The sequence below is a fragment of the Anguilla anguilla genome, chromosome 15 (assembly GCF_013347855.1).
Source record: "Anguilla anguilla isolate fAngAng1 chromosome 15, fAngAng1.pri, whole genome shotgun sequence".
Lineage (NCBI taxonomy): Eukaryota > Metazoa > Chordata > Actinopteri > Anguilliformes > Anguillidae > Anguilla > Anguilla anguilla.
This window is the reverse complement of record NC_049215.1, coordinates 1,478,902-1,495,204: the sequence shown is the minus strand read 5'-3', so window position 1 is coordinate 1,495,204 and position 16,303 is coordinate 1,478,902. Positions and strand designations below refer to the sequence as shown.

General features: G+C 40.7%; 1 protein-coding gene across 1 annotated transcript in view; it reads right to left on the bottom strand.

Moving 5' to 3' along the window:
* LOC118214346 (NACHT, LRR and PYD domains-containing protein 3-like) overlaps positions 1–16,303 on the bottom strand; it is a 211,193-nt gene that overhangs the window by 33,107 nt on the left and 161,783 nt on the right. The window contains exons 13-15 of the mRNA XM_035394247.1: positions 12,637–12,728; positions 3,077–3,250; positions 479–535 (exon numbers count right to left, since the gene is read on the bottom strand). Coding sequence (XP_035250138.1) covers positions 479–535; positions 3,077–3,250; positions 12,637–12,728 — 323 coding nt within the window. The remainder of the gene's footprint in view (positions 1–478; positions 536–3,076; positions 3,251–12,636; positions 12,729–16,303) is intronic.

Below are 16,303 nucleotides of genomic sequence, written 5' to 3'. Positions count from 1 at the left end.
GGAGATGGATAAAGACTGCAATGTTTGACAGACCTGAAACATTTTACTATACAGGTGGTCAATCTTTTACCATGTCAATCAGACATTCAGCATCCAGTCATCACCTGTGACCTGATACTACAGACTCCACTGAAACCTTACATTCTGTTCAGGAACCACAAACCTGGCAACCCTCAAAAAGTTTTATCCTGCTTTTATTTGCTTGTTGTGATAGAGGAGTAAGGTATATATGGGCAAAGAAAGAATGCTGGTGGACAGAGGAGTAAACTGAGAGAGAAAGAGCTTTTTAATATTTCACTGAATAGAACCATAATCACAAATGATATTTAGTTAAGATCACACAGTACACAGCACTACTCACCCTAGTCTCTGTAGTTCACAGTTTGGACTCCACAATCCAGCACAGAGTAGCTCCACTCCTGAATCTCCCAGGTTATTGTAGCTGAGGTCCAGATCTCTCAGGGGTGAGTTTGATGACTGGAGAGTTGAGGCCACAATATTACAGCAGTTCTGTGTGAGTTTACAGTAGTTCAGTCTGCAAAGAGAGTTCATATATTAGAGTATTTGTCACGGTTTCTGTGCAGGGTAGATCATTTTTCTGTGCCTGCAGCGGCTCAGTGGTTAGCATTCCGATTAGCCACTCGGCTAATCGTTATTTTGGTGTGTGGGGACGATTAGTTCGAGCTTGCAGATTAGCCACTCGGCTAATCGTTATTTTTGGTTCCTGTGGGAGGATTGTTCCTGCTTGAACATTCCGTGCATTCCTGCAGGGTTACCTCTGATCGGGTTCACCTGTGGGTTGCTCACATCTTCCGCTGATTACCAGCCACACCTGTGGCTGGGTATTTAAAGCGTCAGTAGGCAGTGGAACAGTGCTTGAGTGTAACGTGTTTTGCTCTAGCCAGTTCCCTGTCGTATTTCTGAGGAAGGTGTAAGGATTTTAAGAACAAAGAAATTTAAAAGAATTCTGACTTCAGTTTGTTAGTTTTTTTTGGGAAGAAGGTATTAGGACGGTATATGTCCAGATTCTGAGGCTGGCGGTTTTAAGGGGTTATTGTGTCACCGTTGGGGCACAAACCTTTCTGCCTCTTACTAACCAGTCTCCCCCCTGGTTTTAGTTGGCCTCAGAACTTTTTCTGTTTGTTTTTTGAAAAGACATTTTCTTTCCCTCTGCTTCTGGTCGAAGTCGCTTTTTCTTTTCTTTTCCCTGTTCCTTTATTTTCTTTATATACTCCTTCTTCCTCCGTTACCCGTTTAGGGGTTTATTCATTTTTTGGGATACGTCCCTTAGGAGTATAGCACCCCCTTCTTTCGTCTCTCACGAGACTCAGTGGTTACTGGAGTGCCCCTTTGGTAACTTTATAGATCCCGTTTGGTCGCGTCTGGTCTTCACACTTCCCCTCCCTCACAGTATTACTGGGATGGCAGGTATGCCATCCTGCCAAGTTATACACCTATACAGCACCGAGAGTTTGGCACTTTTCTGGGTCCCCCACAGAAATAACCACAACAGCCACAGACACTCAGCCCTTAAAACATTACATTCTGTACATTCTGACCCCATTTCAACAGACAGATTTCATAAACAACTTCACATGTCCACACAATAAAGCCCCAAACTAAGGGGATTTTGCATTTTCTTCTCATTCTTATTTTTCCTGCCGCCTATCCCACTAACAACACGTCTCTCCATTGGACATTTTACCGACACCAGCCAAATCTTCACCTACACGACCCAATCAAAAACATACGCACGCAAAATACCCATACCGTTTTACTCTGAAACATTTCCAGTTTAAACAGCTAGTCTGCCTGTGGCCTAGTGGGCAAGGTTCCAGTCTTGGGAACATGGGGTCCTAGGTTCAAGCCCAGCTAGGAACACATTTCTTTAACCTGCTTTTACCCTCACTAATTGTCGACTACTGAATTATTGCTTTTGCACGATATTTACTTGCCGTTCACCGAACGTATACACTGCATTATGACGTACCGTCTGCATGTTCAGTTATTAACCGGCTACAATATTGGAAAGCCATAACGGGAGCTCTTCTGTGCTTACTGGCCTGTGTTCTTCTTTAAAACCACGGACAGGTTTGCTAATGATATTTCATGCATTGCATAGCTATGTCATGGTGCTGCACTAACAAAGTCACAGACTGGTAAACCTCCAGTTAAAGGATTGAATCCTGCCTCGCCCTCAGGCAGATAATTTCCTCCTTTAAACTAACGTTTTCTTACGCTTAGATTTGCTTTACCAAAACTCACTCACGGCCACCCATATGCATTTCATGACGGCAAATGTATTCCTTTTATTAAAGTTACACCAGTTCACCACTGTGCCATTTCTACTAACTATATTTCTTCACTTGGCTACCGTACAAAACCTTATCAGCAAACGCCACGTTTCAACATTCATCTTACCTCGCCCTGTTCTCTATCTAGCCACATACAAACAATTACTACGTATGTACGTTCTGCAACTCCCCATTAAAACATTACATTTAAAATCATGAATCACTCTTAATTATAACTACTACTATTGAACATGAGAAAAGCACATCAGTGCAATAGATTTCACACGTTACTTAACCCTCCACTTTAATGACTTACATGTTATACAGACTGTTATATATACCGTTCGATAAGGAAACTAAGCTCACTCATGGTCACTTTGTTTATCCTTGTGATATTTAAATAGTCTCACTACCCAAATGGGGTAAATCTTAATTAGGTTAATCCCAGGGATAGCTGTTGGTTTTAGATTCCTGGATGAGCAGGACATTTACCTCCCAGGATTGAAGGTCTTAATGTCAGAGAACACTTTGATGAATGCCTGGCAGCAGTAGCTAGTCTCGCTCTCCAGGATACAGGTTCAAGCTGCCCATCATTTCATATGAGCACACCCCAGTCAATAATCTTATATGCAAACTCACATTCACACAAACATTCAGGTTACAGGCTCTGAAAATCAATGGAGTCAGGAAATTAGTCTTCCCTGTGACAAAATTCAAACCCTTACATTGGCCATAATCAGTAATTCTATTTAGTTAATGTCACAGTACACAGCACTACTCACCCCAGTCTCTGTAGTTTACAGTTTGGCCTCCTCAGTCCAGCACAGAGCAGCTCCACTCCTGAATTTCCCAGGTAATTGTAGCTGAGGTCCAGATCTCTCAGGGGTGAGTTTGATGACTGGAGAGCTGAGGCCACAATATCACAGATCTTCTGTGTGAGGTCACAGTTGTTCAGTCTGCAAAGAAGAGTTCATATATTCAAGTAAAGAATAATTATTGGCACTCTTCATTAAAATGAGCATAAATGATTGCATAAAAGAAACATTTAAACAATGATTTTAATTTTCTGCTCAAATTTGTAGAAATGGCTTACTTACACTTTAATAAAACATAATTCTTATAAAAAACTTACAAAAATAGTAATTTTCTCAAAAACATAGGGGTCAAAATTATTGGCACCCCGAAAAAATATTTTAAATAAAACCAATCAAAGTGGCATCTAATGAAATTCGATTTTGTTAATTTCGCAGTCCCCCAGAACTCTTTGCTGCCTTTCACCATTTCCTGTTTCACTGGGGTACACACATGAGGTTGCAGAATTGTAAAATCCCTTTGTCATTTATCACTGTGGGCTAAGGGATCAGCTGAGCCCCTGTGCTGAGGCCGTCTCAGGACCCCCTGGTGCTGCACACTGCTAAGGGATCAGTGGGCAGGGAGTGGGGGAGCCCCAATACTCCCAAGGAGAGCAGGGCAGCAGTGCAGTACTGTATGACAGAGGAACATTGTGTTTATACATTAAAATACAGGAATAAGCAGTGAGCAGGCTGTACGGACCCAGCGGCAGTTTATATTGAGATTAAAGCTCAGACAGCAGTGTATTTAAAACTCCAGGAGGCACTGTCGGGCAAGCAACAATTAAGTAAAAATATGTTTATTTTCTGAATCCAGTGCTTCGGTCAATGCCCTTGTTAAAATGTTCAGCACTCTGAATACTGAACACAAGTGTTGTAGTCTGTATTAGTATCGGTTTGCTGTTAGTGTTTATTTTATGTTTCTGTAAGTTTATTATTTTTCACATCCTCCATCCCAGTATTTTCATTCTCCCGGTCACTTGTCTCCCCAGTGCCGTCTCTGTGTCTGTGTTCCCTGAGCTGCTTCACTCCCCTGTATTTGCGTGATTTCACTATTCGGGTGGTTCCGGGTTTTCGTGGTTTCCCCCCTTCTTTCCAGTCTCGTTTTACTTACTTCCTGCTTATATCTAGTTTTACTAATTTCTACTAATCCTTACTAATTTATAGATTGTGAAGTACTAACCTCATTAATATACTAACATGTTAATATTACTAATGGATTAACAAACACTAGTTTTGGGTTTTTGAAAGTTTAAATCACTATACTAATACATTAACCATTCTCCCCTTTTCCATGCTGCACTGTAGCTCCGCCCCTTTTCTTTCTAGTCTGCCCTAACGCTGAGTTCTGCAATTGCTTGCACCTGTCTCTTGCTCTAACTGCACCTCTCTCTCTCTGCACGTGTTTTACCTGCTAAACCCAGGCCGTCTGTTATCATTGTTGTCTGTGATTCCAGTCCGCGTTTTGTCAGTCCCCTGTCATTTAATTAGTTATCCTAATGTTCTTCACCTGGATGTTTTGTTACTCCGCCCTCACTCACGTAACCCCTCCTTGATTGTTACCTTCCCAGTGTATAAATGTCAGTCTTTTCCACCAGCTCCCTGTCAGAACGTTGATCGTATTGACTGTGCCGATGTGTTGTAAGCCTTTGTTTATCGCGATTCCCGAAACGCCTTTTCCGTACGACTTCGAGTTTGCCTGCCCCTTTTGTTTGATTGCTTTCTGGTTTGACCTTCGCTTTGTTTTGACTTCTCTTTTGCCTGTTCCTTTGTACCTTCGCCTATCTGATCTCCTCCTGGTTTTTGATTTTTTGCCCGTTTACCACTTCTTTTGGAAACTCGATTTTGTACCTTCCTATCTCTGATTACCTGGCTTTGAACTTTGGACTGAATAAAGACAACGTTTTTTGGATTTCCCTGGTCTGCATTTCGGTCCATTCACAGAACATTACAACAAGTTGTATTGCGTGCTAAAACCCCTCACTTAACCTACATATAAAATATATTTTACGTGATTTAATTTAACAAGCATTAATGAAAATCTTTGAGATTGCCACTTTAATGTGGTTTTTAAAAAAATAAAAAATTAGCCTATCGATTATATTGTCATCAACTAATTGCAAAATATTCAGTCGTCAACCTTATGCCACTTATTTGTGAGCTAACCCCGAAATGCTAATTGAGTGAATTGCACAGAAACATTCCCATATTGGCTATTCATTTTTAAATTTGCTAAATGTTTCAGAAAGTCCTGTGAATCACATAACAGGCCTGTGCTAGGTTCATGTAGGAATTCACATCCAATTCACACCAGTTACACACACCAACAAACTTGAGCCACTGCCCTGAAAAACGTTTCATAAATCAGTTCTATGCGTCAGCTATTATGTTTCTTCAAATCAATTCATATCATTGTGGATGGCCACTAGATAAAAAATGCCCATTCAGTTTGCAACACAGGACTTTGGTTTCGCTAACTAGTCGTTTCATTTACTACACATTATTGAAACGTGATCGCTATATTCTGTAGTTGCCCCCACCGAGTCAGCGCACAGCAGGCAGCGGGCTGAGAGCTGACCGTTCCCGGCTATCACTCAGGGAAACTCTCGCATCGAGGAGGAGCTGCGGGAGCTATATATGAAATATATTTCATAATTATATGCCATTGCATTAACAATGAATATTAGGTTAGAAAATACAACATTTGCCTGATTTAACGAGACTTCCGGTATAAACCACGCCCACTTCCGGTCTTCTATCCGAATACAGACCCAGATAATTTTGTTGATTGAACAGATACAGATAGGCCTACAGATAATGACGTCTCTGCACACCCCTAGAAAGAGAGTGGGGTAAATGTATGGATTTCATTAAAGTTAATTGCAGGAAAATGGAGATGGATGAAGACTGCAATGTGTGACAGGCCTGAAACATTTTACAATGCAGGTCAATGTTTTACCATATCAATCACAGTCTGTATCCAGTTCTCACCGGTGACCTATTACTACAGGGTCAGGGATTGTTTGACATTAGTACTCTCTTTTATTGATCTATTGTCCCTCGTAGTTAGTTTGTTTTAAAAAGATTACTTTCAGAAAGGTCCTGAAAATGAATGGGAGTGAACTGGGAGCTGGACAAGCAGGAGGAACGGCGATGCCGTTAACGGTTAACAGGGACAGCTTATGTTGCTAGTATTCACACGATCCAAATACAATGGGGTAAGCTCCACAAAATTACTTGTGAAATATCCCTTTAATTATCTTGGTACCTAATTCATTTCATTTGAGGATTGTGGGTATGCATCACAAGTTCTTTGTGTGTTTTTCTTTATCTGCCTAGTGATTTTGCTCCTTGCGCCCTCTCTCCTCTGTATTTAACTGTCTTCATTACAAATGGCTAACTGTTCACTCCCAGTACAGTTTATTGGTGCTGTTGACCAATATATAAAATATGTCCATTTCTTCAAAAACAAAGACTCTTTCAGGCAAGACTCGCCCAGAAAGGGACATAAGGAATCCTATGTCATGCTAACAGCCAATGTAGAGGCTGTGTTAGAAAAACACAGACAATATTTTGAGACACAGCTCTCCCGGATCAAGGACGAAACCCGGTCCATACGAGCTGAAATCTCTCAATATTCGCTCGGCATGAAAGAGCTACAGGCTGAATTTACCGGTTTGAAAGCCACAGTTAAACTAGCCGAAACCGCTGCCTCACTGCACAAGGCCAAACAGGATCAGCTTGTGGCTAAAATGGCGGAGCTGGAGGATAGGAACAGATGATGCAACCTTCGCATTGTTAACCTACTGGAGAATTCTGAAGGATCAGACCCGGTTGGTTCTTACCAATTCCACTCAAAGAGTGGTTCCCCTTTCTGGCTGACAGGACTATAGAAGTAATGAGGGCTCACTGTTTCTATGACGGCTGATCAAAAACAGCAGACAGGCCTAGAACATTGATTATTAATCTGCTGGGGTACACAGATCGACAGCATATTTCGCAAGCCGCCAGTAAATCACCAGTGAAGTTTAATGAGAGAGTCATTAGTTATTATCCAGACTTCAGCGATTACACAGCACAGTGGCACAGAGCCTTCTCTTCTCTGCTGGCAGTAACCTGCGATCGCGGTCTCTAGACGTTCTTAATATACCCAGCCTTGCTCAAGCTCACTCACGATGATGTACAACACCTTTTCAAGTCTCTGGCTGAGGCAAGTCAGTTCAAATGTATTTCCTGCTAGAGCTGCTCCAGTCAACTGCAAGAGATGGTATAGTGAAGTGGAAAGGTATGGGAGCAACAACAGCTCAGGCCACACAAGCTCACAAAATGCAGTGCTGAAGCTTGTAGCGTGTAAAAATCATCTTTCCATGGTTGCAATACTCACTACAGAGTTCCAAACTACCTCTGGAAACAACGTCTCTTATTATGGATTCTCTGAGAAGCCACAGAATTAACTCAAGATCAGGCACTGGGGTTTGAGGCTAATTTAACAGTTCCCCGAGAAGACTTCACTCTGGCGTCCATTATATCCTACAATTCCTCTAGCTTCCTATTTTCACTATCTACAGGCACTATGCTGGAGATTCTAGGTCAGCCTGTACCAGAATAAAGCAGAGACCAGGGTGGTGTTACTGGCCTTTAAACATGGCACATTTACTGCCTGACTTAGCCTCCCAATACAGAAACACAAACATTTAATTCATAACCAAACATATCTCTCTCAAACCAAACTCTGCATTATTTTAATCATAACGTAGGAAAGAAGTGGTATCCTATCAAACGGCTTAAAACTAAAATATAAAAAGGGGTATAGAGAAGTCTCTTTTATTCTTTTCTAATTATTAATTAATTATGCATAGACCAGGAAGAGAAGGGGGACCCCCTCTTTCAAACACATGGCTGGGATTTAAACAACATTTGTTCTTACTATTAAAACCTACAATTAAAAGCAAGGATTGTATTTTATTCACAAACAGTTTGGCATGTTCAGCCATAACTAAAACAAATTCCCCAAACTGAGGTCATGAAGAAAAGGTGTGAAGTGCATTTACTAGTCCAAGTCCAAGTTAAGGACAAATGTTCACCCCATTTCTTTCCCTTTAGGAAACACAGCCAAATGCTACTGTCACCGTGGCTGAAGAGCAAGTGTGTTGTGATCATCTCTACTGAAGGGAGGAGAGTGTTCTCTAGCATAACTAGAAGTCTGTACAACACTAAATTCCTAGACCTTGCAGCAAGGCCCCTCCGTCTCCAGGCACCAGACCTCCCAAGGACAAAAAGAAGTTAAAAATATTGCATGTGTTGTGTGTGTGTGTGTGTCTGTTTTCTTTCTCTCTGTCTCTTAAGTATTTCTAGAAGTCTAAACTGGTGAGCTTGGTCTTCCTCCTTATCCTTCCCCTGCCATCCTGCCAGGGAGGACCGGCTATGATGCCGTGATGCCCAGGACTCTGAAAGCAACCAATAACAGACCAAACTATTATTTCTGATATAAAGCTAGTTTATGTAATGCTGAAGACTAAGAGGTCACCATGTGCTTATTCAGTATTCATAGTATGACTAGACACAGCCAATCATTTATTTTGTTAAATCTCACAAGAGATTTGTATTAACCATGTGTATTAACCATGTACCAATCAGAATTATGTATGTTATTGTTGACCACTTTTTGTGAATAAAAGCAGGGACCGGACTTATCCATCTTGTTGTTTGTGCCAATCAGATGTAGAATTGTGTATGTTATTGTTAAAACATTTTTGCTTATGAAAGCAGGGACTACCCCTGCTTTCTTCAGTTCAGGCTTATCCATCTTGTTGTCTGTAGGTTCCGGACTCTTTCTGCAGAAATAAACCCTATTTCTTACATGGATATACCTCGTCATGCTGGTTATGCTAAGGGGAGAATTTTCTCTGCCCAACGTTATAAACAATTACAACCATTATGAGGGCCTCTACAAACAAATGAAGATGAAACTGAATAGTTTAAATTCATTATTTTGTTAATATTTAAACAAAAACAGTATTTTCTGTTCATATGCCAGTGCTAAGAGGTACAATAAACGGTTCTGTTCCCATGAACAGTTCTGCAGGGAGAATATTCCCAGACTGGCCAGGAGCAGGAGGCAGCTGGCAGAGACAGCCTCCAGTCGGCCTCTCCATCCTGCTGCTGCCGCTACTGTTTCAGCTAGGCAGGCATTACGCTTGTGCACCAGAGGACAGGAAAAAAAGAGTGATTTTATCATACCACTATTTAAAATAAACAAAAAAATCCAAAGTGTCATTCATTTCAGACATGCACTTGATAAGATGGGCTGGGCTCACTAAACACTGAGTGGTGGAAAGGTCCCACCTATCTCATTAAAGTAGCTTACACAATTAACTCCACTGCCTAAATAGCCAGCATTGGACTGCATAACTGAAGACAACTTTCCTTTAAAATAGTTAAATTTTAATTGAAGGGAGGAGAGTTTTCTCTAGCATAACTAAAATTATGGTACCACCTTAAGTGCCACTCTAAATTCCTAAGCCTTGCAGCAGGGACCCTCCAGGCCACGAACCTCCCACGGACAACAACAAGTTTGAAACATAGCCTATAAGCCTAAGTGTGTCTATGCATGTGCGTGTTCTTCTCTTTGTCTTTTTACGCCTTTCTAGAAACCTTTCACCTCGTTCTCCCCCCCTCCATCCTGAACTGGGAGTCGTGGCCTTTCACCTCGTTCTCCCCCTGCCATCCTGATAAAGGAGGATCCGGCTATGACGCCATGCTGCCCAGGACTCCGAAAGCAATTGATAGATCAAAGACTAAACTATTATTTCTGATTTAAAAGCCTGCTTAGACTAAGCGGCCACCAGATCACCAGGTGCCTATGTAGTATCTCATGTTAGACAAGACATAGCCAATCATTTACTTTGTTAAATCTTACTTTATGCTTTACAGTTAAGACACTTTTTGCTTATAAAATCAGGGACCGCCCCTGCTTTCTTCAGTTCGCCCTTATCTACGGTGTTGCGTGTAGGTCCCGGACTCTTTCAGGAGAAATAAATCCTATTTCTTATAAGATACACCTCATCGCGCAAAGGGAATTTTCTCTGCCCAGCTAAATAAACAAAATATTTCTTGTGTCTGTGTTATGTGTTTATGGATTCACATGTGTGACACAGTTATAATGATACCAAAATAGCACAAGTTAAAACCTGGTATGGGTTGGTTTAACTGCAAACGCATTATTCAACACCAAACTCACACACTGCCGAATGTTTCTATTGACACATCCCCGATTGCACCAACAAACACAAACAGATTAACCGCAGACTATAAAATTACAACAACAACCCTGGTGAAAGTGAAAAATATGACAAGAAATTCCAGGTGTGTTTGTGCCTGTGTTGTCACCAACATAAGGTCCCTTTTCTTAATACTGTTACATAAGTAATAATGTAGCAATAAGTAATCTCGAATATTTTCATTAAAATAAATGTCTGTTAAGTCACTATCTATCGCTGAAGTAGGTAACACAATGGTGATTGAGCCTATTATATTAATTTATATTATTATTATTATTATTATTATTTATGATTAAAGAACTGGGTGTCTGTGGCAACATTCCCGGGAAAAAAATCACAAGCGGCGCATAGATAGTGACGCGTTTTCCATCACCCATCAGTGGTTGGTCCGCCAGAGAGGGTGGGCGGAGCTAACGCAACAGGCTTGCTCTTCAACTCACTTGTGTGTGACCGGCGTACTGTTTTTTTCCGGTGTCTGCTAGGGTTACAATAACAGAGAAAGTTATGGAACCCAAAAAGGTTTTTGTTTAACATGAGAGGTCATTATTTGCTGATGTAGATTTCGATTAGTTTAGACAACGTTGTGCACAGTAGCCATCTCTCATATCAGGTAACGTTGCGTTAGCTAGCTAGATAATATAATTAACAGAATTTCAGCTAACAAAAAAAAAAAAAAAAAACACTAGCTAACGCTACCACCGGTACCGACCTCGCAAACTGTCTCTAGAATGCAAGGCTACTTTGTTGCAACTTTGCAATGTAGCTAACTAAAGGCCAGTTCTGATCAATGATTCGCAACGAGACTGGATGCAACTTGCAAAATTCCAAGACGTCTGATTGTAAACGTTCTAAAACTGCACTAGTGATTTGACAAGGTGGGCCTTTTGAGACCCCAGGGCAGGCAACGGCTTCAGACCATAGACCATATAAAAGCTTCAGTTGATCTGGAACTAACCAGTTCACACCGCTGCAATTTTCTCTGCAACATTCTAAAACCGTTTCGTCTTGTTGCGAATCATTGATCTGAACTGGCCTTAACGTTACCGCTATTTACATTGCAATCAATAAATTTATATAATTTATGATGATTGGAATAAAGCGGTCTTTACACAGAGCATTAACCCCGGGGTATATGTGGAGCAGTGCCGGGTCTGATTTCTGTGTAAAGATGTCAAGCCGGAGAAAACTAAATTTAAAAAAAATACGGCAGTATTGATTAGCGTTGTTATTATTTTATTACGCTTCCTCATATGTTCCTTCAGCCTTAATGCCCTTTTTTATTAAATATGCTTTGTATTTGTTTTATTCTTCTTGTTCTGATTGCTAATTTAACACCCAGCTCAGCTTTATTCTCGAACAGTTTAGCTAGTAAAACCAGAAACACCATTTTGCAAGGCAGTTGTTATATTACACAACAATCATGCACGAGAGACAATGTTTATTGTGCACGAGATACATAATTGCACGAGCCAAAGCGAATCCCGCGGAGTCTTCTCTGCAGTGTAAAGATGTTCATACCGGGCAAAAGGTGGATAAAGAACGTCTGTGGAAATTGATCATCACTAATTCTACCCCAGGTCTGCTACAGCATTTAAATACCGCTTAAGTTAGCCTAATGTTGGACAATGAATGAGTATGTACATAACGTTACTTTTATAACAAACATTTTTTATTCAGTCGATAGTAAGTTTTACAGTTACCGTGGCCAAGGTGCCAAATGACTGATGTCACACAGGCGACACTGTTAGGAAGTTGGGAAGTCAGGTCCAAAAACACACCTGCAATTACCGCTTCTCGCCATTGGTACCGCCAAAGTGAACGAAACTGAGATCTTTGAACTTTAATATAGCATTTATTTTAATCTGCTTGAAGTGTATGTTCTGACAAAGGTTGATCCATCAGATTACTCTGCCTATCAATTAACGCCTTATTTATTTCACAATGGCTATCTTTGCAAATAATGAGAATGTATTAAATTAGTAAATAGTTATAGTTCATTAAATCAAATATTTGATACGTGATGAGGTTTTGCATTTCATGCTGCCTATGTTCTAGATAGAGGACTAGTTAAAACATCTTAATTCATAAATCTTTTTTTTTTTAAACCAAAGTTTCTCTTCTCCAGCAATTTTATTGCACTTTATTCTCACTAGAAATACAAGGTGGGAAAATACTGTCAATCATCTACATTATTAATGACATAATACTCACGTGGCCTTCCTGCAGTTCCTGACTACTGGTAGCAGTCTCTGATGACCTGCTGCTGATGTGTTGTAGGTCTTCAAGTCAAACTCATCCAGGATCTCCTCTGACATCAGTAATACAAAGGCTAGAGCTGAACATTGGTCTGGTTCCAGCTCTTTATCAGAAAGCTTCCCTGATCTCAGGGAATTCTGGATTTCCTCCACTAGAGAGTTGTCATTCAGTTCAATAAGACAGTGGAACAGATTGATGGTCCTCTCTGCTGAAGATTCCCCTCTGATCATCTCCTTAATGTACTGGACTGTTTTCTCAATGCACTGTGATCTGCTTTCAGTCTGTGCCTGTTGGTCTGGTACAGTTGATCTATTTCCAGTCTGTGTCAGCAGTCTTCCTAAGAGAGACTGAATGGACTCCAGAGAGAGGCCAAGAAGGAATCGGAGGAAAAGGTCCAGGTGTCCATTCTTACTCTCTAAGGCCTGATCCACTGCACTCCTGTGTAACTCAGACAGCTGCACTCTGTCACTGTGAGGTTTTGATTCTTCAGCTCTGAGTACATTTCTGTTCTCATTTACACATGAATGAAACACAAACAAGGCAGCCAGATACTCCTGAATGCTCAGATGCACAAAGCAGTAGACCTTCTCCTGGTACAACCCACACTCCTCTTTAAAGATCTCTGTGCACACCCCAGAGTACACTGAAGCTACACGGACATCAATGCTACTCTCTCTCAGGTCCTCTTCATAGAATATCAGATTGCCCTTTTCCAGCTGTCGAAAAGCCAGCTGCCCCAGTTTCAGGATGATTTCTGTATCTGATGCTGACATCTTCTTTGGGTCTGTCTCATCAGCGCCATGATACTTCTGATTCTTCACATTAGTTTGAATGAGCAGAAAGTGTGTGTACATTTCAGTCAGAGTTTTGGGCAGATCACCGCTCTCTACTTTAACTAACATTGTCTCCAGAACAGCAGCAGAAATCCAGCAAAAGACTGGTATGTGACACATGATGTAGAGACTCCTGGATGACTTTATGTGTGAGATAATTCTACTGGCCTGGTTCTGATCTCTAATTCTCTTCCTGAAGTACTCCTCCTTCTGTGGGTCATTGAACCCTCGTACTTCTGTCACCTGGTGGACGCACTCAGAAGGGATCTGATTGGCTGCTACTGGTCGGGAGGTGATCCAGAGGTGAGCAGAGGGAAGCAGATTCCCTTTAATGAGGTTGGTCAGCAGCGCATCCACTGATGATGACTCTGTTATATCACAGCAGAACTTATTGCTTTGGAAATTTAGAGGAAGTCGACACTCATCCAGACCATCAAAGATAAACACCACTTTGACTTCATCACCTTCAACACTTTTGATCTCTTTCAGTTGTGGAAAGTAGTGCTGCAGAAGTTGCATCAGACTGAATGCTCTTTCCTTCTTCAAATTCAGATCTCGGAAAGGAAGAGTGAAGATGAAATCAACGTCCTGATTGGTTTTCCCTTCTGCCCAGTCCAGAATGAACTTCTGCACAGAGACAGTTTTCCCAATGCCAGCGATGCCCTTTGTAAGCACAGTTCTGATGGGTTTCTTTAGTCCAGGTAAAGGCTTAAAGATGTCATTGCAGAGGATTGCAGTCTCTTGTGTAGTTTGTCTCTTGGATGTCTCAATCTGTCTGACCTCGTGTTCATTATTGACCCCCCCACTTCCCCCCTCTGTGATGTAGAGCTCTGTATAGATCTCATTCAGAAGGGTTGGGTTGCTCTGCTTTGCTAAACCTTCAAATATGCATTCATACTTCCTCTTCAGATGAGTTTTCAGTGCCTGCTGGGCTCTTTTTATGGATTCATCTGAAAAGAAATATGATAAATAATTGTTTAAAATAAGATTTAAAATTTCCCTTTCAATAACAGATTTTAAGAAGAAACTATCAATAAAAATATTGGCCCTCAGTTTTCACAGGATTTCATAAATACAGTATCATAGTGTTTACACCTATCAGTATATTACACCGTCAGTATGTTACACACCTCACAGTGATACATGCCTTTATCACAGTGTGCAACACATCCCTCACACAGAATTACATACACTCCATCCTTGAAATTGAATTTCTTGCTGACACGAGCATCTTAATTGTTTTTGATCGAATTAACATAAATGGGTATTTTTTTCATTATGGTGAAAAGGAGAACACACTTTTTCGATTCCGCGTTCCCAACCTACTGCCAGATGATGTGTAGCTATCCCTCCAACAAGAGTGACTAGCTACATGGAAGAGGGAAGCTAATTTTTGGAATTATATTAAAGAAAACCGCTGTTATTTTCTGGCAAGTTAACGATTCATATGTTGCTATTTGATCATAGCTGAAGCATTTCTGACACTTAACATGAAAAATTAACTGTTTTATGAAAAATCGGCAAAACGGGATTGACCAGGGTCTTACACAGGTTTTACATTGCAGACTTATAATATGACAAGAGAGTTAGGGATTGGATCCATAAAAATACTTGAATGGTGTCTACGCTGACCACTATCCTAAAGTATGGTACCCAGTGCGAGACCACTATTAGCTGGGGCTTTATTTTTCCCAAATAGCGTACGAATGATATCTCAAAGCCACAGAGCTAAGCGTTCCTCTAAAGATGGCCAGTAACCCCAGAATACAACGCAGTGTGACATCAAGTACAATTTATCAATCCAGAATGATGGAAGTTGTCTCTGAGGAAAAAACATAGAGAAAAAGTTACACTCTGCTGCCCCCTACTGTCAGAACCCCGCAAGTAGCCTATTTCCCTCTGGTTGGCAGAACCTCTGCTGTAGAGGCAAATGCATCAAATGAAACCCTAAATCACTGTATTGAAGACGCAGGTGCCAGACCATGTAACATTAAACGTAGGTTAATAAGACATAGGAAAAATGTTATCATGAATCAAAACATAGTTACTTATTCTTACTCTTACAAACTGCATGGACTCCACCACCCCTACCTAAGGGACAGTGAAATCAATTAAAGTGGAAAAAATGCTTTTATGATTAAAAAATTGTTTCTCATCTTGATTATTAACTACTGTATTCAATGAACCCCTAATGAATTTTTTTTTTTTAAACGACATAATGTTAGGCTAAAATGTTTTGTTATTTTTTGTTTGTTAATATTTTTCTTTCCTCTTTAGCTGTATGTTTGATTTGCATAAGCTTAGGTAATTAAAAGAAAAAACCGAAAAGCTCCCATGGGTGGAATACATGTCCAGCCATTATGCTTTATTCAAACTTCCCCAAGTTGTATTTTACAAGCTCCTGCACATGAGCTGGGGGCAGTCTGCGAATGGGGAGACACAAAATCCCTTTCTATATGGAAAGTTGCTTGAAACACTCGTTGGGGGGCAGGTCAGATATTTTAGAGTCACATGAGCCAGTGCTGGGCGTGTCATTAGCCAACAACTTGTAATGTTTTAACTCCAGTAAGGCCTGCGTACTACCGCTTACAAAACCGTACATTGCAAAACTATTTTCTTGAAGTAAAGTACACAACCGAATCAATTTTAACATTTGTGTTTCTAAATTTTAGCGGTTTTGTTATATAGGCTAAAAGAAAATGTATCAAGGCATATTACAGGAACACTGAGAAAAGTGCTAAAATGTGCATGACAAGACCAAACAGAAAAAGTAGTTAAAGAAATTCAAA